Source organism: Paroedura picta, chromosome 3 (assembly GCF_049243985.1).
Source record: "Paroedura picta isolate Pp20150507F chromosome 3, Ppicta_v3.0, whole genome shotgun sequence".
Lineage (NCBI taxonomy): Eukaryota > Metazoa > Chordata > Lepidosauria > Squamata > Gekkonidae > Paroedura > Paroedura picta.
The window spans coordinates 42,622-67,727 of record NC_135371.1 but is presented as its reverse complement, the minus strand read 5'-3'; the positions used below and the strand labels follow the sequence as shown (position 1 = coordinate 67,727).

The window sequence follows — 25,106 nt, the reverse complement described above, 5'->3', positions numbered from 1 at the left end:
ACAACTGTTGCTATAGGAACTCTCGCTCTGGCAGCTTTCCCGAACGGCCCTATTCAGCGCTGGGGGTCTTGCCAGGATGCGGCAGACTTGCATGGGGCCCTCAGCAGCCGGGGGAGAGGGGGCCTCCCGCCCTCCCGGCTCTGCGATGCCCACCCGGACGCCGAACGGCGGGGGGCTGCCCCTTGCCCCGGTCAGAGTCACAGTGCCCTGCCCCCTCCCCCGCCCGCCCTTCTGCTGGGGGTTTAAAAAAAGAAATTTGTCTCCCTGCGAAGTTGTCTTAAAAGGTTTCCATGGCAACCCCGAGGGGAGGGGAGCCGATCGGCGCGGGGCTCCAGGCCGAATCCAGGCAGGGACGCCCCTCCCCCCCAATCGTCTGCCGCGGACCTTTGGCGCCCCCTGCCGGAAGGATGCCCCGTTCCGGGAGGCGCAGCCCCTCCGAGCCGCGCCTGCCCGCCCGCGGCGCGCTATGACCCCGGCTGACCCTGCCCGGTGGTGGGCGGCGCAGCCTGCGCGGGGGGAGCCCAGCCCCTGCGGCTCGCTACAGCGGGCTCCCCCCGCATGCCCCCTCCCCGCCCGGCCCTGGGCTGTGCCGCCGAGCAGGGCCTCTCCCGCGGCTGCCCCCGGGCCGGCGATCGGGCGCGCGCGGGCGGCGGGGCGGGGCGGGGCGGGGCGGGGGGGGCTGGTGCCGGGCGCTGCCGTGGCCGCGGGTGCCGGGGGGCCTCCGCCCGGCTCGTGCGAGCGGCGCTGACAGGCGAGCGCGTCTCCTAGCAACGGCTCGGCATGCTGCGGGAGAGCGAGGCGGCACCGAGCGCGGCGGCGGCGGCGGCGGAGCCTCCATCCGTCCATCCGTCCAACCAGCCACAGAGCGGCCCCGCGGCCGGGAGCAGCCCCGGCGAGCAGGCGGCGGCCGCGCACCGCACCACCCGCCCCGCGGCCGAGGCGGCTGCGAGGGGGATGCTCCGCCGGCCGGCCGGGCCCATGGCGCCCTAGGCTCCCCCGCCGGCCCGCCGCCTCGGCCATGCGGCGCCGGCCCTAGCCCCGGGCGGGGGGCTCGCAGGTCAGCAGCCGCGCACGCTCGACGGCCTCTGCGGGCAAGCGGGGTGGCACGCGGGCGGGAGAGGGGCCGGGGGCGTGCAAGGGCGGGGGGGGGGGAGGTGGTGATGGTGGGAGGCAGCCCCTCTCGCCGGGCCGGGGCAGGACGCAGCACCTTCCTTTCTCCTCCATCCGTCGGTCCGTGCGCGCGGGAGGGCGCGGGGCCGCGAGTGTGCCCGGGCGGGGCGGCGCGCTTGCTTGCTGTCGGCGTGCGCGCGTAGGTGGGCTGCCGGTGCTGCGGACGTGGGGGGGGGGGGCAGAGCACGTGCCCGGGACGACGGGGAGGTCGGCCGGTTGGCAGCCGAGGCCTCGGAGGAGAGCGGGCAGAGGCCTCCCTCCGCGCACCAGGCACGTGCACCAGGCGGACGGGGCTGGGAGGGGGGCAAGGCCTTCACCGTCTTTCGGCTGATGCATCCCTGCGCTGGCCCCGCGGGCCTGGCCTGGCTCCGCGTGCTTTGATATGGGGGGGGGGGGGGAGCGGTGTAGCATTCATGCGCTTTCCAAGGGTCAAGTTCTGTCCGGAGGGTCCTCGTTGGCCTTGGTGCCAGCCCCCCCCACATCAAATCTGCGGACCTGGGGAGCAGTGGCCCCGCCAGCATTTTTTGTTTTTGGTACCTCCCCCAAGAACCAATTTCCCACCTCCCCTCCTAGGCAGCCACCCTCTTCGGGCAGAAATGGCTTGCCCTTCCTTCTTCCTTCTTCCTGCCCCTGACACCCTTGAAATCCCTCAGAAATAAATGGTGGACCGCCCCCAGGCCTACTCTCTCCCCTTTCAAGGGACCCTAAGAGCGAAGTTGTGCAGTCTCCCTCCATGCAAAGCCTTTTGTTGACACTAACTGCCCCCCAGGAGAAATGCTGCTTTGAACTGCCCTGCGTTATGCACACACATACCCACACACACACCTGCAGCCACACGGGGTCTGGAGCAAGCAGCCTCTGGAGAGGGCTGGTCTGGGTCCTTCTGGGCTTGGCCCCCACTTTGGCTAGATGGGATGAAGAGGTGTGGGACTTTGGGGGCACTGAAGAGCCATGGGTCCAGAGGATGGGTCTCTGCCCCAGTGCTTGAAGTCTCCATACCGATATGTGGCGTGGGGAAGGCTGAGTCCAGGAACAGCCTACTCCCCTCCCCTTAAGAGTCGAGGAGGAGGTGAGAGGAAAGTTCCCTCAGAGCCATGCTGAAGGCCTTGAGAAGGTGTCCCCCCGGGGGTGGGTGAGCTGGCTCTTTTGGAGTCCCATGGGGGTGGGGAGTGACGCTTTGGCTTTCTCCCAGATGTTCTGAGGGGGGTTCAGTCACAGGATCATGGGAAGTCACACACTTGAAAACGTCAGCAGAAGTCTGCCCCCGCCCCCCATTCTCCCGGATGTCCTCCATTGGTACCCCCCACAAGTGGGCCCTCCAATTCGGGGGCAAGAGACCCCCTCCCCATCAGCCCACCTTCCGAGACCCTCTCTCCTCCCCCACTCCACTGCTGGTTTTTCTCCAGGGCCATTAATTAATGTTCATAGACTCTTGGAGCAATGCCTGGCGTGGGAGGCAGGGGGGGCAGTTCTGTTCCTGGGTGAGCTAGGGTGGGCACAATGGCTCCCCTGGAGTCAGGGAGGAAAGTCAGCCATGGCAAAGGGACCCCGGAGCGGCCATGTGCTTGGATGGAGCAGTGGCCTGCCTGCCTGCCTGCCTGCCTGCCTGCCTGCCTGCCTGCCTGCCTGCCTGCCTGCCTGCCTGCCTGCCTGCCTGGCCGGGGGTGGCTGGCAACAGATGGCAGGCGCAGGTTGGGTGGGGGTATGGATCCCCGGTCTGCCTGCCTGCCTGCCTGCCTGTGGAGGGAAGAGGGATGAGCCTTCCTCTGGAGGAACCAGGCAGCCGCATGGCCAGACGGAGGAGGTGCTGCTCTTGCTGTGGTGGGCAGGGGGCTCCTTCTCCTTCCCTCTTCGAGGGGGGGGGGGTGCTCTGGTCAGGCTTCCTAGCAGGCGGGCCAAATGGCAGGGCCTTGGAGGAGGCCCCCTGGATGGGACCAGGGAGGGTTCATTTGGGCCAGCACCCTTTCTGTGTCAGGGGCTGACCCAGAGCCAGAGTCTAGGGGTCTCAGCCCTCCTTAGATGTCCCCTCCTGGCCCCAGGAAGTGAAGCCACCCCATGGATGTGCTGGGCTGTAGACAGGCGGGGGGGGGGGGCATGGCTGGGTGGTTCACACCCCTGCAGAAAGTTCAGCAGCAGCAGCAGTTGATTTCCGGTGGCAGTTATCCCTGTGTGCACACATGTGCTTGTGGGGAAAGGGCATAACAAAGACCCTACAGCCAGACAGTTGGGGCGGGAGGACAGACCTCCTGCACTGATCCCAGGCTTCCTATCCTGTGGCATGTCCAATAGGGGCTAGGAAAGGTTTTTCTCAGGGGGGGGGGGCTGCTCTCAAAGCCTCTTCCGCTTGGAGGCCATTTCAAATGGCCTTCATGACCCCTGAGCTGGGCTGCTGGGTATGGCTGTGCCTGGTGGGAGCTTGCTTCTTGACCACCCCTTGGCTAGCAGGGGGGCAGCTATGGGGGGAGGCTGCCCCTGAGGATTTGTGAGCCTGGGGCATGATTCCATTCCCTCCCACCCATCAAAGGAGGAGGTGTGGGTGGAGGACCTCCCCACCTGGAGACCGGGTCATCACGGAGACTGGGTCTTGCCAGTGCCACTCTTCTCCTCACTCCTTCTGTGGGGCTGGCTCTCCAGGCACCTGTTGGGCCAGGGCCCCTAAACCTGCTTCTGTGCAGATGAGGGGGGGGGGAACAAGAAGAAGCAGGGCTGCTGCTGGACTTGCCCCTCTCCCACATCCAGAGGGACAGGGCCCCAACAGGCTGTCCACAGCCTGTTTCCAGGCAGTGAAGCTGGGTTGGGCTATTGTTTCCCCCTCCCCCCATGCAGTGGCCTTCCAGGTGACCTGCATACCCCAGGGATGGATCCGCCTCCCATCAGGCCATGGCTGGAAGGCGAGCACCTGGCTGCAGGGACCCCCTCCCTTCCGCTCCCTCTGAAATGCTTCTTGGAAGGCAAAAAAGAGACCATGCTGTTGATGGGCCGGGTTTCCTCTTCCTCCCCCCAGGCCGCCAAAGGCAGAGAGGGGCTTCCAGCCTGCTGTTTTGGTCCCTGACACTGGTCCTGTTGGCTGCTTGTTCTCTGCCCCTTCTGTTTGGAGCTGCAGGGCTTCCTGAGCTGACCTCTTTCATTCACAGCAATGCTCTTTTGTGGGCTTGGGGAGTGGGCAGGACTCAGGAGTTCCCTCTCCAGAGCCTCAGTCAGCTTGGTATAGTGGTTAGGAGTGTGGACTTCTAATCTGCACTCCCCCACGTGCAGCCCTGCTGGGTGACCTTGGGCTCGCCACGGCACTGATAAAACTATTCTGACTGAGCAGTGACATCAGGGCTCTCTCAGCCTCACCCACCTCACAGGGTGCCTTTTGTGGGGAGAGGAAAGAGAAGGCGACTGTAAGCCGCTTTGATGCTCCTTCGGGTAGAGAAAAGTGGCAGATAAGAACCAACTCTTCTTCTTCAGTAATATCAGGGCTTTCTCAGCCTCACCCACCTCACAGGGTGTCTATTGTGGGGAGAGGAAAGGGAAGGTGACTGTAAGCCAACTCTCCTCCTCCTCCTCCTCCTCCTCCTCCTCGTTCTTCTTCTTCTTCTTCTTCTTCTTCTTCTTCTTCTTCTTCTTCTTCTTCTTCTTCTTCTTCTTCTTCTTCTTCTTCTTCTTCTTCTGTGTAGGGTCTGGATTGGCATCTGCCCAGGAGCACCCTGCCCTTGGGTGGCCTGGGGCTGGATAGAGAAGCCCACAAGGAAGGAGCTGCAGTCCCTTTTCCTTATATTTGGGCAGGCAAGAGGGTGTCATTGTTACAGTGGGGGGGATGGCGGCAGAGGGGCTTCCTGTTTGGCAAGATGTAGGGTTTGGGGCTGTTCCCTGAGCCACCAACCCCCAGGCTGTCTTGGAAGCCAGGCCTCCCCCCCCTCCCCCCCGCATGTGGATGGCACAGCCTTTCTGAATTGTTCTTGTAGGTCTCCATGCCAAGAGCAGGGGTAGGGCTTGCTGGGCAGGATGGTGCCCCTCCCTCTTGCCCGGTGCACCCCTGGATCCTTTACCCCCTATTCTTTTCCAGACTATCACGCAGCCCGTTCCCGGCGGAAAAGTGTTCCTGGAGGGAAGCAGTACAGCATCAATATGGACACCCCGCCAGCCCCTCCCTTCCGTCCCTCGGTGAGAGAACACCTCCTTGTTCTGTCTGGCTGACATATCCCTCCCTCTTGTCCTAGGGTGCAGAGGCCTGGGGGGTCCATTATTCTGTGTAGGGCCAGCAAGAGGCCCAACTGAGCCGCCCATGGGGCACCCCTGAAATGAGGGGCTAGGTTAGAGGGTGGGAGGGAGAGGGCCTTGCATTTCCTTGGGCCTGATTGGCCTTCTCCATCTGCTGGGTGCCAGACCCCCACCCCAAAGGCTAGGCAGAAGGGTGCTTCAGAATCAACAAAATAATTAAACACCAACAACAGATCTATGTGTTTGAATCTTGGGGGTGAGGGGAACAGTGTGTTAAAATACTTTTAAAATACACACAGGTTCTAATAAATTAGATCAAAGTTTGTGTCCAGTGTCACCTTTAAGACCAACAGCATTTTATTTTGGGTGTGCACACATACTTTATTTCAGATACATTAAAACAGAACCATTCCTTATAGGTGGGGGGTCGGGGATGGTATTGCCAGGAAAGCCAATTAGAGTCAAGATGTTTAGGTAATTGAGCAATAAATATAACTAAGAGAATGAAGGTACTGGATAAGACCTGTGAATGACTGCAAGTTAGTTTACAGTGTATATGAGTCTTGAAGGACATCAGCAGGTGTAATGAGAAGAAACCAATGTCTCCGTTAAGCCCTGGGTTCTGAGTGTAGTGATTGCTCTGTGGTGATTACTTGTAACTCAGCAGTCTCTCATTCTAGTCTGTTTCTAAAATTCATGCCCCCCCTGTGAACAAATAAAGTAGTTAAGACATTAAGACAGGGATGAGAAGAGTCACCTAAAATATAGAAATGTTTCACCTGGTTGCAGAAAGAAAAACAGAGAAGGGCCTCCACTCTATGCCTCAGCTGCTGAACAGGCACCCACCCAGTCTTGCTGTGAAGGCCTGTATTTCCCCAGGATACATTTTACAGTCCCTGTCCCATTGCAGATCTTCCTAGTTTAACTGTGTCCCAGTTTCCCCAGTTTGTCCTGTCTCTGGGATGCCTGGGCCATTGGCAAGCATCATTTTGCCAGGACTGAGTGGGTGAGCCAAGGGCATGGCTGGCCAGGCCAGTTGCTCATGCTTCCTGAGACCCCCGCCCGCCCACTGGCCTCTCCAGAGTTCAGGAAGCCTCTCCAGATAGGGTGTGAATAGGGGTGTGCAAAAAATCACTTGTTTCTGGTTAAGGGTTCTTGGACCCACCCCGAAAATCAGTATTTCCAAAAAAAAAATCCTGGGTCCAAAGACTAGTATGGCATTTGGATCTGGGATTTTCTGTTAAACCGTGAATTTGGGGTGGGGGTGGGGTCAAAAGACCCGGGGAGGAAAAAGCAACATGGTTTAAACTTCACTTCAGGAGAAGTTGACCCCAAACCTGTAGGTAGGGGGGGAGGCACACAGACCTGAGGGGATTGGCTGGGGTGGCATCAGCTGAGAGTAGGGATGTCTGTCTATCTACCTATTTTAGATTTTTATACCACCCTTCCATACGGCTCTGGGATGTGTGCACTGGGGAAAAAATGGGTACTTTTTGGGTTCAAATTTTCCTAATTTGGTACAGCTCCAATCAACTGAATTCAGCCAATTTGGTTGAATCAGCCACCAGACAGCTGATCCTGTTGTGGAGATATGCCTCTTTGGGGATCAGCTGTTTGGCAGCTCAGGTACTTTTAAATGCTTCCGGCACAGCCTGGGATGTGTAGGAGGGCAGCAGACAGGCTTGGAGTTTGCTAAGCCAGCTCCAACAGGGTCAGAGAGGCCAGGTATGGGGCTGACATCAGCTCTGCACCCTCCATCCCAGCCTCAAACTGGCTTCTGTAGGGGGGGGGATGCGGGGAGGAGACTTGTCAAACAGCTGATGATGAGGTGCACCTGTTTGGTGGGGTCTCATACCCTTCTCAGGCTGTGCAGAATCTATTTCAGAGGGGTCTACAGGGGTGACATTTAAAGTCCCTGGCCAACAACTGATCCCAGCAGAGGGGATCAGCCAAATCAATTTGGGGTCTCTAATTTGGCTGATTTAAACGGATGGGATGTGATTCAGTTTGGATAAGCCTGAAAACTACTCGAATCAGCATTAATGAATTTTCAGGAGTATCTGAGCTGAATCATGCATCCCTAGCTGAGAGTGCCTATCCTGGGCTAGATTGTCTTGCCACCAACCCAGCTGGTCTTCGATATAGTTGAATATCCCTAAATAAAGCCAAAATTTGGCATTTATTTTGGCTCAGCTGTACCTGTAGCTGATCAGATGCAAGGATCTGTGGTTGACAAATAATGCCTGAAAAAGATGTTCTCCAGGTAATTTTGACTCGAGTTATCTGAATGCACACCTCCGGGTATGAAGTCCCCCCTAAGCTAAAGGAGCTGGCTAAGGAGTCAGAGGGATATGCAGAGAGTTTACTGGGATGGGGGGGGGGGTGAGCTACTTTATTCTGCCCTGTAAGGAAAGGCAGCTGTTTGAGAACTTGAACTTGGTGTGAGGGAGCACTCCAGAGGTGTACTGGTCAGCCTCCGGCTCCAGTGACATGACACTGGGAGGACCCAGGGGTGACTTGAATTGCGGTTTTCAAGAGCAGCTTTCCTACCCCTCCTCGTTTCCTATGCGAGCTATTATGTGGGGGGAAGAGGAGAATGAACCCTCTCCCATGCCCCCCCCCGCCGCTCGTTTCCTTTCAGGGACTAGTGACGGCTGGTGCTGGGTGGGTGCGGTTTCCGGTGGTGAGTGGGCATTCCAGGTTCAGCTCTTTCCTGACCCTGGGCTAATCTGAATTGGGCCCTGAGCAGCTGCTGTAGCAGCGTTCAAGGTGCTGGGAGGACCTGCTCCTGCTGTCTTGGTGACAACTCTGCTTTGGCCCTCGGTAGGCAGGGGGACATGTCTGTGGGTGCTCTTTCTGTGCCCCTTGTCTGCTGGGGGTGGTACTGCGTGGCTTGGAGGGGTGCCTGCCATAGCAGCCGCATGCCTCTCCTGTTCTGCTTTCCTCAGCAGCAGGGATTCCTGAGCCGGCGGCTGAAGAGCTCCATCAAACGAACCAAGAGCCAGCCCAAACTGGACCGCACCAGCAGCTTCCGCCAGATGTTGCCTCGGTTCCGGAGCGCTGACCATGACAGGTGAGAGGAGGTGCAGGAAAGGATGGACTCTGCCCCAGGAGCAGGTGCAGGGCTGCCAGAGGAATGCCCCCCCCCCATCGGCTGAGCTCAGGGAACCCCTGAAAGAGTGGGTTTCCCTCTCTAGAGCGGCCCTCCGGCCCCTGCATATGCCCCATCCCGTTGCCCTGGTTCCTTGTTTCCATCTCACCCCTCCCTCCTCCCGGTCAGGCTCCTGTCCTCACATCCCTCCCCCCCCCCACATACCATTCCTTCCCCTGGGCATCCTTTGAGGGACTCGGCCTCCACTCGGTGGCTGCGGATGGTGGACTGCCTCTGACCACCCCCCCCTTCCTCATCCCGAGGGACCCTGTGTATTTTTAGCCTCTGCCCGCCTCCCCCCCCCCTGACGGCAGCCCCGACAGGCATGGGCGCTCTCTGCTGACGCCTGTGGCTAAAAATATCCGCCTGGGGGCGGCAATTGGGAGCAGAGCAGGAGAGCAGTGGGGATTTCTGTGCGGCAGCTTCCGCTCTCCTCCTCCGCTCCTCCCGTGGCATGGGGGGAGTTCCTCTGGGAGGGCACTCCAGTCATGGGGTGGGGCGGAGAGGAGCTGGACTGCCGCACCTGCCGGGAGAGCCCCTTGACCTGCCCCACCCTGGCCTCCAGTGTGCTTGTGCTGATGCCCAAGGGAGCTCTGGGATGGAGTGGGGGTGGTGGGGGGCTCCTCCCGGCCCCCAGCGCCCTCTCGCCTCTCTAGCTAGGGCTGACTGTGTCTGACACTCTCTCCATCTCTCTCTTTCTCTCTCTCTCATCTGTCTCGATCCCGTTCTTCAGGCCGCAGGACTGCCCCTCTAGGGGCAGACACCAGGTACCCCACCTGAGTGTGGGTCTCGCCCAAGCCACCAGCCCCTCCGCTCCTGCACACTCCCCCCTCCCTTGCCCCACAGGAGCAGTCTCGCACCACTGCCCCCCCCCTCCTGTGGCCTGCCCCCATGCGTGTGTTGTGACGTGGCTAGCACCAGATGTGCCCCATCTGCCCTGCACCCTGGACACAGCACCCTGGGCCGACCGACTCCTCCTCTTCCTCCGCCTCCTCTTCCTCCGCCTCTTCTCACCCCCTACTTCCCTCTCCTCCTCACCTCTCCCTCTACCCCGGCAGGGCCCGCCTCATGCAGAGCTTCAAGGAGTCACACTCCCACGAGTCCCTACTCAGCCCCAGCAGCGCCGCGGAGGCCCTGGAGCTCAACCTGGACGAGGACTCCCTCATCAAACCTGTCCACAGCAGCATCCTCGGCCAGGAGTTCTGCTTCGAGGTATTCCGGCGGGCAGGGGGCAGGCTCAAAGGCGCACTGCGCAAGTTTGCAGGCGTGCAGACAGCCACCACGTGTCACCTCCTGCTTTGTAGGTCACCACCTCCTCTGGCACAAAATGCTTTGCTTGTCGATCAGCTGCTGAGCGGGACAAATGGATTGAGAACTTGCAGCGTGCTGTGAAGCCGAACAAGGTACTGTCCTCTCCTCCTGCGGCCCCTGGATGACTTTTGCCCTCTCCCTCTCTGCATGTCCCTGTGGAAGCCATTGTGCTGTCCCTGGGGAGAGAGGGCCAGCCTGCATGAGGCCCCTTCTGACCCACAGCGAAATTAGGGTGATCCAGATTCAGTTTTCCACTTGGCTCCCTGAGGCCATGTGCCCTCTGTCTCCGCCTGGCAGGGCTGCTGTGAGGATAAGATGCCAACTTTCCAGTGTCTTGGGCAGACCTCTTCCCCAGCACTGATAGCTCTATAAGAGTCTGGAAGTTCAGGGGATTGAATTGGGGATTCTCAGAACCCCAAACAGAGGCTCTGCCACTGAGCCATGGGAGCTGGCTTGGTGTAATGGTGGCTTCTAATTTGACAAGCTGGGTTTGATTCCCCGCTCCTCCTCCACATGCAGTCAGCTGGGTGACCTTCAGCGCATCTTAGCACTGATAGAGCTGTTCTGACCAAGCAGTTCTGTCGGGGCTCTCTTTAGAGCCTCACCTATCTCACAGGGGTCTGTTGTGGGGAAAGGAAAGGGAAGAGGATTGGAAGCCGCTTTGAGACTATTTTGGTTAGAGGAAAGCAGCATATAAGAATCAAGAGTCTAATCTGGAAATGACCATTGCATGGATTACAGTGGCCAGGTATTCTGAAGACTGATAGGGCGCTAGTAGCCGGGCTTGGCGAAGGTGGAAAAAAGCCGTCCTGGCTGCTTTTGTGACCTGAGCCTCCATTGAAAGGGAGGCATGAAAAGTCCTGCCAACTGGTGCAGGTGTAAATTGTACTCCATTCAGGCATGGGAGGCGCGCTTCCTGGTCCTGCCCTCTTCTGCCCAGCCACAGGACCTCCGTCTTGGAGGGGTTGAGTTTCAGACTACTCTGCCTGAGCCATCCAGCCACCGCTTCCAAACAACTGGCAAATGTATCTGGGGGGGAGTCCAGGCGTCGGTCCATTAGGAGGTAGAGCTGGGTGTCAAAAAGTGGGGGGGAGAGTATCACCCCTGCTGAACCCCGCAAGGGTGCCCACAGGGGTCTGACAACTCATCCCCCACTGCAACCCTCTGCAATCGGTTCCGCAGGAAGGAGACCAGCCGTTGCAGCGCAGTCCCTCTAACTCCAGTTCCGGCGAGGCGGTGAGCCAATATCTCGTGGTCGACTACATCGAATGCAGCCGACAGATCTAACAACACGAGTATGGCGGAACCGCCCCGGTCCAGCTGGCACCGGATATCGTCCGTCAGGGCGACCAGCATGGTCTCCACCCCGTGGCCAGGACGGAAGCCAGACTGGTATGGATCTAGGGCTGAAGTTTCCTCCAGAAATGCTAGTAGTTGGTCTGCCACTGCCCGCTCTATCACCTTACCCAGAAACGCAAGATGCGAGACTGGGCGGTAACTGACCGGGTCTCACGGGTTTAGCGATGGTTTCTTCAGTAAAGGGTGGACCACTGCCTCCTTAAGTCCTCTCCTGATGCTAAGGAGAGGTTGATAATCTCCCTCAAAGGACCTCCTATCCGCTGGTCACCGGATTTAAGCCACCAGGACGGACAAGGATCTAGGGGGCAAGTGGTCACCCTCACTGTGCTTAGTAATCTCTCCACTTCGGTTAACGAGAGCCGCCTGAAGCCATCAAACACTAACCCTCGTGACGGCCACGGAGCTTCCAGTTCGCTAACTTATCAATTGCAGCTGGTAGGTCATGGCGGAGCGACAGAACTTTGTCTGCGAAATAGCTCGATAAAACCGCACAGCTTAAGTCCAATTTCCTTATCGTTTGGTGCCCATCTTCAAGGGCGGTAAGAGATCTAAACACTCTAAATAATTGAGCCCGGCGAGACCTTGCAGATGCAATTTCCACGTCATAGAAGTCTTGTTTCGCCGCTTTTACCGCATTCTCATACTCCTTCATAAGCGTGCAAAGAGAGGTTTGTGTGGGCTCGTCACGAGTCTTCCTCCACGCTCGCTCAAGTCGTCTCACTTCCTTCTTCCTCACCCAGAGCTCCTGGGTGTACTTACTTTGAGTTCATGGGGAGGGGGGGGGATTGAGCACTGACCTCATGTGTGCCAGGTCCCCCTGGCCAGTGGATGGGGTGCAGGGCAGAGGTTGGGGAACTCCAGGAGATTTGTCAGAGTAGGGTGGGATACGGTAGAGGACTTGGCTATCTGGGTCTGTCCAACGCTCTCCCAGCTAGCCTGTCAAGCTACCTGAAGGTGGTGATGGCCTGGGCTTTGCAGCAGCCCAGGATTTTAATCCTGGGGGAATTCAGTGCCCATGGGGATTTGCCATCCTCTGAGTCTGGTTTGGACCTGGTGCTGACCATGGTGGCGCTAGGGTTCTCCCAGTTTGTTGCTGGACCCACCCATTGGGCTGGCCATACACTCAATCTTATATTTGGTGCAAGGGTAGGGGTGGATCTGATGGCAGTTGATCCCTTTCCATGGTCAGACCACCAGGCCCTGAAGGCCTGGCTCAGGATACTATCCTTTCCCTGTGTGGGTGGCAGGCGTAGTTTAGCTCACCCATGGAGACTCATGGAGCCGACTTAATTCCTGAATGCTCTGAGGGACCCGATGCCTCCTGGCAACTCGCTGGCAGCACTGGTAGAGGCCTGGCAGTCCTGATTGGCCATTACCATTGACAAGATTGCTCCCAGGCACCTTCTCCGTCTTTACCTCAAACTAGCCCTTAGTACACCTGGAAGGTGAGGGAGAGGAAGTGGGAAGTGAGACTGCTAGAGTGTGGACGAAGACTCGTGACGAAGCGGCAAGAACATCCTACTGCCCGCTTACGAGGGGACATGAGATGGTGGTTGCGGCAGCTAAACAAGAGTTTTATGCCACCTCCATCGCATCTGGGAGATCTCACCCAGCCCAATTATTTAGGGTAGTTTGATCTCTGACTGCCCTTGAGGAAGGGTGCCAAAATAGTAGGCAATTGGCTCTTGGCTGTGAGGCTTTAGTGAGCTTTTTCGCGGGCAAGGTCTTAGAATCATAGAATCATAGAGTTGGAAGAGACTGGTGGGTCATCTAGTCCAACCCCCTGCACTATGCAGGACACTCACATAACCCTCTCGCTCATCTACTGTCACCTGCCACCCCCTTGAGCCTTCACAGAATCAGCCTCTTTGTCAGATGGCTAACTTTCCAACATTCCAAATGCTCTAAGCCTGATCCTAGCGGGGTGAAAACACCCCGTCCGCTCGGTTGTGCTCTCTGAAGTGTGACATGAGAAGAGAAGTGCCCCATCCCTGGTCTTGTTGATCTGCCGGGATCTTCCTGCCGCCTTTAATCAGAGAAGAAACTAGAGGCCCCATGTCCATCTTGGGGGTACATGTTTGATGGCTTCAGCTGGCTCTCAGGAACCAAAGGGGATGGGTTGCTGGGGTCGATGAGGGCAACTACCTGCCCCCTGGATCCCTGTCCATCTTAGTTGCTCAAGACAAGGGACCAGCAGATCGGAGGCCCTCTGGGAAAGATCATCTTGCATTTCTGGGCAAGGTGGTTGAAAAGGCTGCAGCGGACCAGCTCCTGGCAAACTTGGAGGAAGCTTTGGTGCTCAACCCATACCAGTAGGTTTCCGTCCAGGTCACATGGTGCTGGTCGCCTTGGTGGATGATCTCCAGTGCAAGCTGGATCTGGACGGATCAGCCATCCTCATGTATGTACATGTACATGTTTTGATGGTCATCAAATATGTATCCCTAACTTGTTAGCTACATTTGACATGGTTGAACATAGGCTGTTAGCCTACCACCTCACTGGGACCAGGATTCAAGGGACAGCCGTTCAGTTGGAGGAATTATTGCACCCTTATCAACTCCCCTGTGGGGTCCCACAGGGGGCGGTATTCTCCTCTAGGCACCCTCTGGCATATGTGGTCCAAAGTTATGGGCTGGAGTGTCACTGATATGCGGATGACACCCAGCTCTATCTCCTCATGGATGGCCACCCAAACTCCTGCCTGGAACCATTTGCCAGAAGTAGGTGCTAGATGGTTAGACCAGAGTCGCCTAAAACTCAACCCCACCAAGAAGGAGGTCCTGTGGCTGGGCAGAAAGACGAAAGACCAGGAAGCACGTTTACCCACCCTGGTGGGTGCTCAGTTTAACATCTTGTCCTCAGCCAAGAATTTGGGGGTGATTCTGGATGCCTTCCCTTTCTGTGGTCACTAGAGTAGCCCACATGACATTTTACCATCTTTACCAGGTAAGGCTACCTGCCCTCAGACTGTCCCTGACACAGAAACTCCAGCTGATTCAGAATTCAGCTGCTAGGGTCCTCACAGGAACAACTTGGAGGGCCCATATCCAGCTGGTGCTGAGGCAGGTCCTGCCTATCTGAAGGACTGCTTATCTCCTTATGGCCCCAGCAAGGCTCTTGGCTCTGCAGGTGCTAATCTCTGGGAAGTTGCTGGACCTAAGGAAGCAGACTTGGCCTTTACCTGGGCCAGGGCCTTTGTGGTCCTGGCCCCAACCTGGTGGAATGAGCTCCCAGGAGAGCTAAGGGCCATGACAGAGCTATTACAGTTCCGCAGGGCCTGCAGAGCATGACAGCAGCTTTTATTATATCATTAGCTGCAAAGCCCATTCCTAAGAACAGGCCTTGAAACGGCCTCCTCCCCTCGCCCCCAGCCAAGCAGCTTAAGGTGGCTTTGGGCCATAGCTCACAGCCAGATCAAGTGGGGGGCTGGCAGGCCTGTGACAGAGCTCCTTAGCAGGCAGGCTAGGTGTTCTGGACCCAAGTAGGGTGCCAGTAGCTTGGCTTGGTGGAAGTGGTAAAGTGCTAGCCATGCTACATTTGTGACCTGGGCTTCTATTGAAAGGGAAGCATCCAGGATCACTCCCAGGTTTCTGTCGGAGTGAGTTGCTGAGAGCTTCGCACCGTCCAGGGTGGGCAGATGCGCTTCCTCACATGATCCCTTCCTACCCAGCCATAGGACCTCCATCTTTGCAGGGTTGAGCTTCAGATGACTCTGAGCTATTTTGTCACTGCTTCCAGGCAGCTGGCTAATGCTTCTAGGGGAGAGTCAGGGTGGCCATCCATCAGGAGGAAGACCTTTGTGTCATCTGCATATTGATGGCAACCCAGGCCAAACCTCCGCAACAGCTGGGCAAGAGGAGTCATGAAGATATTAAATAGGATAGGAGAGAGATCTGCTCCTTGTGCGACTCCACATGTGAGCTGGGGACGATTTTGATACTCTCTCTCCTACTGCTACCCTCTGTCCACAACCCTGGAGGAAGGAGATCAGCCACTTGGCTGTCCCCCATATCCCAGTGTCAGCAAGGTGGTGAGCTAAGTGCTCCTGATGGACTATGTCAAATGCTGCTGACAGGTCTAATAGTGCCAGCAGTCCTGACCCACCACAATCCAGCTGGTGGCGGAGTCAGGGCGACTAGCGCTGTCTCCACCCCATGGCCAGGCCAGAAGGCCAACTGGAATGGATCAAGGGCTGAATTTTCCTCCAGGAATGCTGATATTTGATCCGCAGCAGCCCTTTCTACAATTGAAATACAGTTAAAATCTTAATCCCTGATTGTAAATGCAATAAATCCCATGAGCCGGCTCTAGTTGGTTGGGTCAGTCAGAATAGAGCTGGGTGCACCATTATTATCCTGATCAGAAGACAAGTGAACAGGAATGAAGAGAAGGGGAGAATCACTGATGTTCAATTATGTAATTATGTAAAGCGCCCATATTCAGACCTGCGGCCCATTAGATACACCAGGCCCAGGCTGCGTATGGCCTTGAAGGTTAAAATCAAGACCTTGAAGTGAACCCAGGACTCGCCTGGGAGCCAATGGAGCTACTGCAGTACTGGTCCAAGGTGTTCTAGTGAGGACTCACGTGGCAGCATTTTGGATCAGCTGTAATTTCTGGATTGGGGTCAAGGGTTGGCCCACAAAGAGTGTGTGACAGTAATCAAATCTAGAGGTGACAGTTGCATGGATCACTGAGGCCAGGTGTTCTGGGGCCAGGTAGGGTGCTAGTAGCTTAGCCTGGCAAAGATGGAAAAAAGGCAGTGCTATTATTATTGTGACTTGAGCCTCTATTGACAAATATGCCCAAATTTCTGGCTGTATATGCAGTTGTCACGTACACCCTGTCCAGGCAAGTGCAGGGACACTTCCTGGTCTGGCTCTTTCGTCCCCAGCCACTGGACAGCTGATGTGGGGTGGGCTCCTCCCTCCCTCCAACTTTTAGAACATGGGCCAGTGACTGTAGAACACCGTGGGTGGTTTCTGTGGGCAAGACGCTTCCTTCTCTGCCCAGGTGTTTTTTAAAAAATAAATTAGCATTTTATGTTTGCACATGTTTATTTGCTTAGTGTAACAATTGCTGGAATTGCCTTGAATGACGAGGCAACCAGGATATAAATGTTTTAATAAAGACAAACAAACCATGTATTTCCTCAGCTGCCTTGCCCCTCCCCGTCAGACCCTGACGTGCCCCCCCCCTCCCACCGCCTGTTGTGCGCCACTCTTTCTGCTCCACTGACTCTATTCACTGCAGTTGGCTTGTCTCCCCTTGCTCAGGACAACAGCCGACGTGTGGACAATGTGCTGAAACTGTGGATCATCGAGGCCCGGGATCTGCCCCCCAAGAAGCGCTACTACTGCGAGCTGTGCCTGGACGACATGCTGTATGCGCGCACCACCAGCAAGGTGCGCACGGACAATGTCTTCTGGGGGGAGCACTTTGAGTTCAACAACCTACCTGCCGTGCGGACCATCCGGCTGCACCTCTACAAGGACACCGACAAGAAACGCAAGAAGGACAAGAGCAACTATGTGGGCATGGTGAGCATCCCCATCGCCAGCGTGACCGGGCGCCACTTTGCTGAGCAGTGGTACCCGCTCAGCCAGCCCAGCGCCAGCAAAAGCAAGTCCGGCTGCCCCGCTGTCCGCGTCAAGAGCCGCTTCCAGACCATGAGCATCCTCCCCATGGAGCTCTACAAGGAGTTTGCGGAGTACGTCACTAACAACTACCGCATGCTGTGCGCAGTGCTGGAGCCCGTTCTCAGTGTCAAGAGCAAGGAGGAGGTGGCCTGCGCACTGGTGCACATCCTCCAGAGCACAGGCAAGGCGAAGGTAATGGCCGGGGCAGGAGGGAGGGAGGGAGGGAGGGAGAGGAGCCCAGGCAGGCCTGGAGTTGTGGCGGTGGGCAGCAGCTTCACACAGCACTCCCCGCAGGACTTCCTGTCTGACATGGCCATGACGGAAGTGGATCGCTTCATGGACCGGGAGCATCTGATCTTCCGGGAGAACACGCTGGCCACAAAAGCCATAGAGGAGTATCTCAAACTGATTGGACAAAAATACCTCAAGGATGCCATTGGTGAGAGTTAGGCTGGGCATGGAGATGCTGGGGAGGGAGCATGGGGAGGGCAGGGAAGGCGGTTGAGAAAGCCGTGGGGTGGAGGGCCCCAGGCCTGGGGACTTGGGGCAACCTGGCTGCAGGGAAAGGGTGCCTCCTAGCAGGGCAAAAAGAGGGACACCACTGTGAGGAAGCACCATTATTTAGTTTATTTATTCTGAGACTTCTGTCATGGTCCATTGCAAATGGTCCCTTTGGGGTAGCGTGTAACATGGCACAAAATAGGGCAAACAATATAAAGCCCCAAATCATACAATTGCAGTAGAAGTCAGTAGGATTTAAAATTCAGTTATATGAGTATAAAATTAGTTAAAAATGAAAAATTAAGAAAATTGGTCCCATAATGGGGGGGGGGGAATGGAGGGAGTCCCCTTGCCCCAGGACTTGATGCGGCTTCCTGCTTTCCCATCACAAGTAGGGTGAGGAAGCTCAGCAGCCTGTAGAACTTGGGGGCACTGCGGCAGAGGCCAGCTTGGCCTGGCCCAGCCCTACCGGCCCCTCTCTTCTTCCCCTCCCAGGTGAATTCATCCGGGCGTTGTATGAGTCAGAGGAGAACTGTGAGGTGGACCCCATGAAGTGCTCCGCGTCCACCTTGGCTGATCACCAAGCAAACCTCCGCATGTGCTGTGAGCTGGCCCTCTGCAAAGTAGTCAACTCCCACTGGTCAGTGCCAGTTGTCTGGCGGGGAGGGGGGAGCAGGAGGAGCCCTTGGAGCTGGCCGGGACAGGAGAGATCTTTTTCTTCTGCTTGCAGCAGCAGGGGTGGGAGGAGAGTCGGGTCTCTGCCTGGGTAGGAGTGGCAGGGGGGGCGCTCCCGCTGGGCCCCCTGACACTACTGTCTTGCCTCCCCCCCCCCACAGCGTGTTTCCTCGGGAGCTGAAGGAGGTCTTTGCATCCTGGCGGCTCCGCTGTGCTGAGCGGGGCAGGGAGGACATTGCCGACCGCCTGATCAGTGCCTCTCTCTTCCTACGCTTCCTGTGTCCAGCCGTAATGTCCCCCAGCCTCTTTGGCCTCATGCAGGAGTACCCTGATGAACAGACTTCCCGCACCCTCACCCTCATTGCCAAGGTCATCCAGAACCTCGCCAACTTCACCAAGTGAGTGCTGGCCGGGCGTGGGAGGGATGTGAAGGGTCCGGGGTGGGCTTTTGCTTGACACAATGCTCCCTCTAGCCCCTGGGCAGCAGGCTATATGGAGGATCCTCAGTCAAGTGCGGTAGACCTGACCTTGTGGGGTGGAAGGAAGGAGGAGTCCTGTTGACCGTCCTTTTAGAGGCCCAGACAAACCAGGGGCTAAGTTGCAGTTAGGGCATCAGATGAGACCTACAGGATCAGACCCTTGAGGGTCCATCGAGGCCAGCATCTCAGCTTACACAATGGCCAGCCAGTTCCTCAGAAGAACCAGCAACAGGGAAGAAAGGCGGAGGCCTTCCTACGAACATCAGAAACAAAGTCTTATTTGAATTGGATCCAAAGTTGCTAAAAGAACTTGCAGATGTAATTTCTATAATTTCTGAAGATGTAATGTATTATTTTAGACAATTCATTGAGAACAGGTGAAGTGTCAGAAGATTGGAGGTGGGCAAATGTCCCCATCTTCAAGAAGGAGAAAAAGGAGGAGTCAGGTAACTACAGACCTATCAGCTTGACGCCTATAGCTGGCAAAATTTTAGAACAAATCATCAAACAGTCGGTCCTTGAGAAGCTGGAGCCGATTGTGATTATTAAGAGTCAGCATGGCTTTCTTAAGAACAAGTCATGTCAGACTAACCTTATCTCGTTTTTTTAAGGAAGTTATTACATTGCTGGATCAGGGTAATGTGGATATAGTTTACTTTTATTTTAGTAAAGCTTTTGATATGGTCTCACATGATGTTCACATGTTGGTGACATGTTGGTGACATGTTGGATCTTATTACTGTTAGGTGGATTGATAACTGGTTGACAGATGGCACAGAAAGGGTGCTTGTAAATGGGTCCTCTTGGAGAGGAGTGACGAGTGGAGTGCCTCGGGGATTTGTTCTAGGTCCTGTGTTGTTCAACATATCCTTAACACTTAGTGGTTCTTATATATATTGGCGCAGAGCCACAGTGGCCAAAGTGTGTCTGGACTTCATTCCCAGCTGGACACGCTTTGTGGGCCAATCAGGATGTGCCCAGCAAAGCTGGGTGCTCCCTGATTAGGCTGACTCCTAGAGCAACCATTCCCACAAGGTGGCCACGTGGCGCTCTGGCAGCCTCACCGACAGACGTAGCCTGGCCTCCAAGGGGAGCTGGCCCACCAGCCCACCAATGAGTGCAGGCTGGCAGCCTCACCAACAGACGTAGCCTGGCCTCCAAGGGGAGCTGGCCCACCAGCCCACCAATGAGTGCAGGCTGGAGGGCTGCCTAGCACAATGTCTCCCAGGTTCACAGGCCCTTTTCAGGCTGAGGGGTGTGTGAAGTGGTGTCATCCCCTGTCCCCAGAAAGCTTTGGCAAGCCTGGGACACGCTGCGCCAGGCAGCCATCCTGGCCACAGGTGAGTGTGGGCTGCAGGGCTGCCCGGCGCAGTGTCTACAAAGCTGGAGGGGCCTTTTCAAGGTAAGGGGGGGACAGAGTTCCAAAAAAATGCCCTGGCCAGCCTGAGAGATGCCGCAGCTGCCTATCTAACTTTCTCTCTCTTTCCTATCCCTTTCTACATCTCTACTTCTCTCTCTCTCTCTCTTTCTTTCTGTCACTCTTTTTCTTTCTGTCTCTGTCTTTTTTTTCTCTCTCTCCATTTTCTTCTCTCCCTTTCTCTCTGTAATTCTCTCTGTCTTTCTCTCCCTCTCTTTATCTCTAGATTTGTCTCTCTGCTCTTCTTTTTATTTCTCTCTCTCTCTTTCTTTCTTTCCTTCTACCTATATTTCTTGCTATTTTCGCTCTTATCTCTTTCTTTCTCTTTTTCTATCCTCTTTCTCTCTTTCTTTATATCTCTCTTTCTTAATCACTCTCTTTCTTTCTAGCTGTCTGTCTTTGCTATTTCTCCCCTCCCCCCATGCTACCACCCGTTATATCAGCTACCATGGGCTTTATTAAGATTTGGATGGAATAGAGAGAATGCTTATTAAATTTACAGATGACACTAAAATGGGAGGGGTAGCATATACAGGAAATGACAGAAACAGAATACAGGATGATCTTGACAGGCTAGAAAACTGGGCTAAAATAAATAAAATGAATTTCAAAAGTTAAAAATTTAAAGTTCTGCATTTAGGTAGGATAAATCAAATGCATCACTATAGGATAGGGAAGACTTATATTGGCGGTAGTACGTGTGAAAAAGATCTGGGGGTCTTAATAGACCATACTCTGAACATGAGTCAGCAGTGTGACTTGGTGGCGAAAAAGGCAAATGGGATTTTAGGCTGTATTAAAAGGATAGTGACCAGTTCGCATGAAGTGATAGAATCATAGAGTTGGAAGGGGCCATACAGGCCACATAGACCAACCCCCTGCTCAACGCAGGATCAGCCCTAAGCATCCTAAATCATCCAAGAGAAGTGTGTATCCAACCTTTGCTTGAACTCTGCCAGTGAGGGGGAGCTCACCACCTCCTTAGGCAGCCTATTCCACTGCTGAACTACTCTGACTGTGAAAATTTTTTTCCTGATATCTAGCCTATATCGTTGTACTTGAAGTTTAAACCCATTACTGCGTGTCCTTTCCTCTGCAGCCAATGGGAACAGCATCCTGCCCTCCTCCAAATGACAACCTTTCAAATACTTAAAGAGGGCTATCATGTCCCCTCTCAACCTCCTTTTCTCCAGGCTGAACATTCCCAAGTCCCTCAACCTATCTTCATAGGGCTTGGTCCCTTGGCCCCAGATCATCCTCGTCGCTCTCCTCTGTATCCTTTCAATTTTATCTACGTCCTTCTTGAAGTGAGGCCTCCAGAACTGCACACAGTACTCCAGGTGTGGTCTGACCAGTGCCGTATACAATGGGACTATGACATCTTGTGATTTTGATGTGATGACCCTGTTGATACAGCCCAAAATGGCATTTGCATTTTTTACCGCTGCATCACACTGCCTGCTCATGTTTAGTTTACAATCCACAAGTACCCCAAGGTCTCGTTCACACACAGTGCTACCTAGAAATGTATCCCCCATTCAGTAGGCATGCTTTTCATTTTTCTGACCCAGATGCAGAACTTTACACTTATCTTTATTAAATTGCATCTTGATCTCATTTGTCCATTTTTCCATTATGTTCAGATCTCGTTGAACTCTATCTTCCAGAGTATTTGCCAGTCCTCCCAATTTGGTGTCATCTGCAAACTTGATGAGTAGTCCTTCCACCCCCTCATCTAGATCATTAATAAATATGTTAAAATGTACCGGACCGAGCACCGAGCCCTGAGGTACCCCACTACTCACCTCCCTCCAGTCTGATGAAACACCATTGACAGCAACTCTTTGAGTGCGGTTCTCTAACCAATTCCCTATCCACCTGACTATCTGAAAATCCAGATTGCAGTCCTTCAGTTTATCCATCAGAACATCATGGGGATGTTACCACTTTACGCTGCTCTGGTTCTACCTCACTTAGAATTCTATGTTCCATTTTGGGCATTACAATTGATGAAGGATATAGACAAACTGGAGCATGTCCAGAGGAGAGCTATGAAGATGGTAAGGGGTTTGGAGACCAAGACGTATGAGGAAAGCTTGAGAGAGCTTGATCAGTTTAGCCTGGAGAGGAGATGGCTAAGTGATGATATGATAGCCATCTTCAAGTACATGAAGAGCTGTCACATAGAGCAGTGATCCGCAACCTTCTTCAGGCTACGGACCGGCGGCAGCAGGGAGGGCGATCGCCCGGCCATGCATGCCATGCATGCACGCATGCCTGGGAGTGTAGCACATGCATGCATGAGTGGGAGTGCCGCGCATGCACATTTGCAGCCATGCATGGCGCAAACACGCATGCACGGCCCGGCATAGAGAATGGAGCAGAGCTGTTTTTGGCTAAGTATCTGGAAGAAGTTCCTGACAGTTAGAGAGGTTCCTTAGTGGAACAGGCTTCTTCGGAAGGACGTGGGTGCTCCTTTTTTGAAAGCTTTTAAGCACAGACTAGATAGCTACCTCACAGAAACACTGATTCTGTGAATTTAGGCAGATTATAAGTAGCTGGGCAGAAGGGATTATGTCTATGCTTGGTTCTTGTGATTCTTTCTTGCATGCCCAGGGTAATGCAGATCACCACTTCGGGGTTGGGAGGCAAATTCCTCCAGCCTAGACTACCCATGGATTTTTTTGAGGGGGGCATCATTTGGGCATGGAATTGGCATCACTGTGGATGGGCAGCTAGTTGTGAATTTCCTGTATTCTGCAAGGGGCTGAACTCTAGTAAGTACCTTCCAACTCTGCGATTCTAGAAGAGCCCTGCTGGATCGGAGTAGGGAGGGTCCATCTAGTTGAGCCACCTGTCTTACACAGGGGCCTGCCACTTACTCTGAAGGGACAAGAATGATGCAGAAGAACACTTCCTAAGAACACCAGAAGAGCCTTGCTGGGTCAGACCAGTGAGGGTCCATCCAGTCCAGCCCCCTGTCTCACACAGGGGCCAGCCAGTTCCTCTGGAGGACCAACAACAGGGCAGAGAGGCCGAGACCTTAATAAGAACCTCAAGAGAGCCCTGCTGGGTCCATCCAGTCCAGCCTCCCGTCTCACCCAGGGGCTAGCCAGTTCCTCTGGAGGGCCAGCCACAGGGCAGAGAGGCCAAGGCCTTCCTAAGGACATTAGGAGAGCCCTGCTGGGTCCATCCAGTCCAGCCACCCATCTCATCCAGGGGCCAGCCAACCACAACAGGGCACAGGCTGAGGCTTGTATCTTGCAATCTCCCCTTGTTAGTCTGTCATCCATGGCAGTCGTTCTAATCTTCCTGCCCCTGGAGCAGCCTGTTTTAACCTTTTAACCTTGGAGGAGCCCCTGAAATAATTTTTCAGGCTTGGAGGATTCCTCTGTTTGGGAATCTGTGCTCCAGAAGAAGAGATGCTTTCCGGCCACACTTGGTCCCTGGAGCTTTGAGATTCTATCGAAGTGTGAAATGGCAGGGCCTCCTGGTGCCACTGTTCACATCCCCAAGTGCTTGAGCACTCTGCATTTGGGGGAACGGGTTCTTGTTTTGACTGCCCATGATGGAGTTGCAGACGGGGCCCTGTGGCAGGGGTATGGTGGAGCCAATCATAGGATTATTGGGGTGAGCTCTAGAGTAGAGGGCATTTCTCCTGATCATTCAGAATGATTTCCTTCCAACACACAGCTAAGGAATTGGGTTCTGACTCAGCAAAACCTCAAAGTGGAAGAATTGTCATTGCTCTTTAAGGTGACCCTGGACTTCAGTTTTATTTTCCAAAGAACAGTTGCAGCAAAAGAAAATAAGCCGTCCCTGGAGCCCCTGAAAAACAAGCATTGTTTCATCCCAGAGGGGCTTTTGTGGGTGGTAGATCTCCAGACCTCTTGAGGAAAGCTTTCGCTGGGTCTTCTTCTCACCGGAAAGAGATGTTACAGTGGGGGGTGAGGGGGCGGCGGCTTTGGTGTAAGTTTGGTCGGGGATCTTCAAGGGTCAGTTTTCTGTGCCTGGTATGAAAGGTGGTATTGAGGCAGAGTGATGAGAGGCAGAATTAGCAGCAACCCGTAACAAATGAGGTTGGTTGGGGGGAACAAGATACAGAATGGTGACCAGCTAGTCAGACGGAAGTCACCTAGAGAGGAAGTGAAAAATTCAGGTGTCTCTGTGGACTCCCCCCCCCCCCCCGGATGCCTTCTGACCACTGTAGCACTAGGTTTGCACCTGCCTTTGGCTGGGATATTTCTTTCTTTTATTTTATTTCTATACCGCCCTTCCATATGGCTCAGGGCGATTTACATACAGCATCATAGGGGGATACATGGAACGAGTCAACATACAACATAGTCAATATACAACAATAACAGCCCAACAGAGGTTCTAAACAAGAAGAAGAAGAAGAAGAAGAAGAAGAAGAAGAGTTGGTTCTTATATGCTGCTTTTCTCTTCCCGAAGGAGGCTCAAAGCGGCTTACAGTCGCCTTCCCATTCCTCTCCCCACAACAGACACCCTGTGAGGTGGGTGAGGCTGGGAGAGCGCTGATATCACTGCTTGGTCAGAACAGTTTTATCAGTGCTGTGGCGAGCCCAAGGTCACCCAGCTGGCTGCATGTGGGGGAGCGCAGAATCGAACCTGGCATACCAGATTAGAAGTCCGCACTCCTAACCACGACACCAAACTGGATCACTTCAGTGATCCTAACAATAACAACATAACAAGCTAAACCCCCTAGAGAGGTCAGGCTGCTTCAGGCTATGGAAGGGATGTCTGAGGTGTGGTCGGTCTCAGGCAAATGCCTGGTGGAGGAGCTCCCTTTCGCATGCCCTGCAGAACTGTGGGAGTTCGGGCCCGAGCTGGCTGGTTGCCCAGGGGGACTGGGCATTGTGTGTTGCCTGGCTGGCCAGGAGGCCTCCTCCCCCTCCTTCCCCCAGTAGACCCTCCTAAGATTCTCCCCTCCACCCCACCCCACCCTCTTTGGCAGGTTCGGCAGCAAGGAGGAGTACATGGCCTTCATGAACGAGTTCCTGGAGCTGGAATGGGCCAGTATGCAGCAGTTCCTCTTTGAGATCTCCAACCTGGACACGCTCACCAACAGCACCAGCTTTGAGGGCTACATCGACCTCGGCCGGGAGCTCTCCGCCCTGCACGCCCTGCTCTGGGAGGTCATGCCGCAGCTCAGCAAGGTGGGTAGGCCG

The 25,106-nt window shown here is 55.1% G+C and overlaps 1 protein-coding gene across 11 annotated transcripts in view; it reads left to right on the top strand.

The window, feature by feature from the left end:
* The window catches only part of SYNGAP1 (synaptic Ras GTPase activating protein 1), a 59,760-nt gene that overhangs the window by 21,447 nt on the left and 13,207 nt on the right, over positions 1-25,106 (top strand). For 5 of the 11 annotated variants that reach the window (XR_013228887.1, XM_077324456.1, XM_077324454.1 and 2 more), the window contains exons 4-12: positions 5,222-5,319; positions 8,325-8,449; positions 9,586-9,739; positions 9,832-9,930; positions 16,477-17,031; positions 17,134-17,278; positions 17,836-17,980; positions 18,177-18,413; positions 24,893-25,094. Coding sequence is in view for 10 of the 11 variants with exons in the window: in XM_077324456.1 (XP_077180571.1) it covers positions 5,222-5,319; positions 8,325-8,449; positions 9,586-9,739; positions 9,832-9,930; positions 16,477-17,031; positions 17,134-17,278; positions 17,836-17,980; positions 18,177-18,413; positions 24,893-25,094 (1,760 nt within the window). In the remaining variant the exon portion in view is untranslated. Of the gene's footprint in view, positions 1-680; positions 1,058-5,221; positions 5,320-7,600; positions 7,640-8,324; positions 8,450-9,176; positions 9,295-9,585; positions 9,740-9,831; positions 9,931-16,476; positions 17,032-17,133; positions 17,279-17,835; positions 17,981-18,176; positions 18,414-24,892; positions 25,095-25,106 lie in introns of those variants that run through there. The other 6 variants (XM_077324455.1, XM_077324460.1, XM_077324462.1 and 3 more) reach the window with 5 other exon arrangements.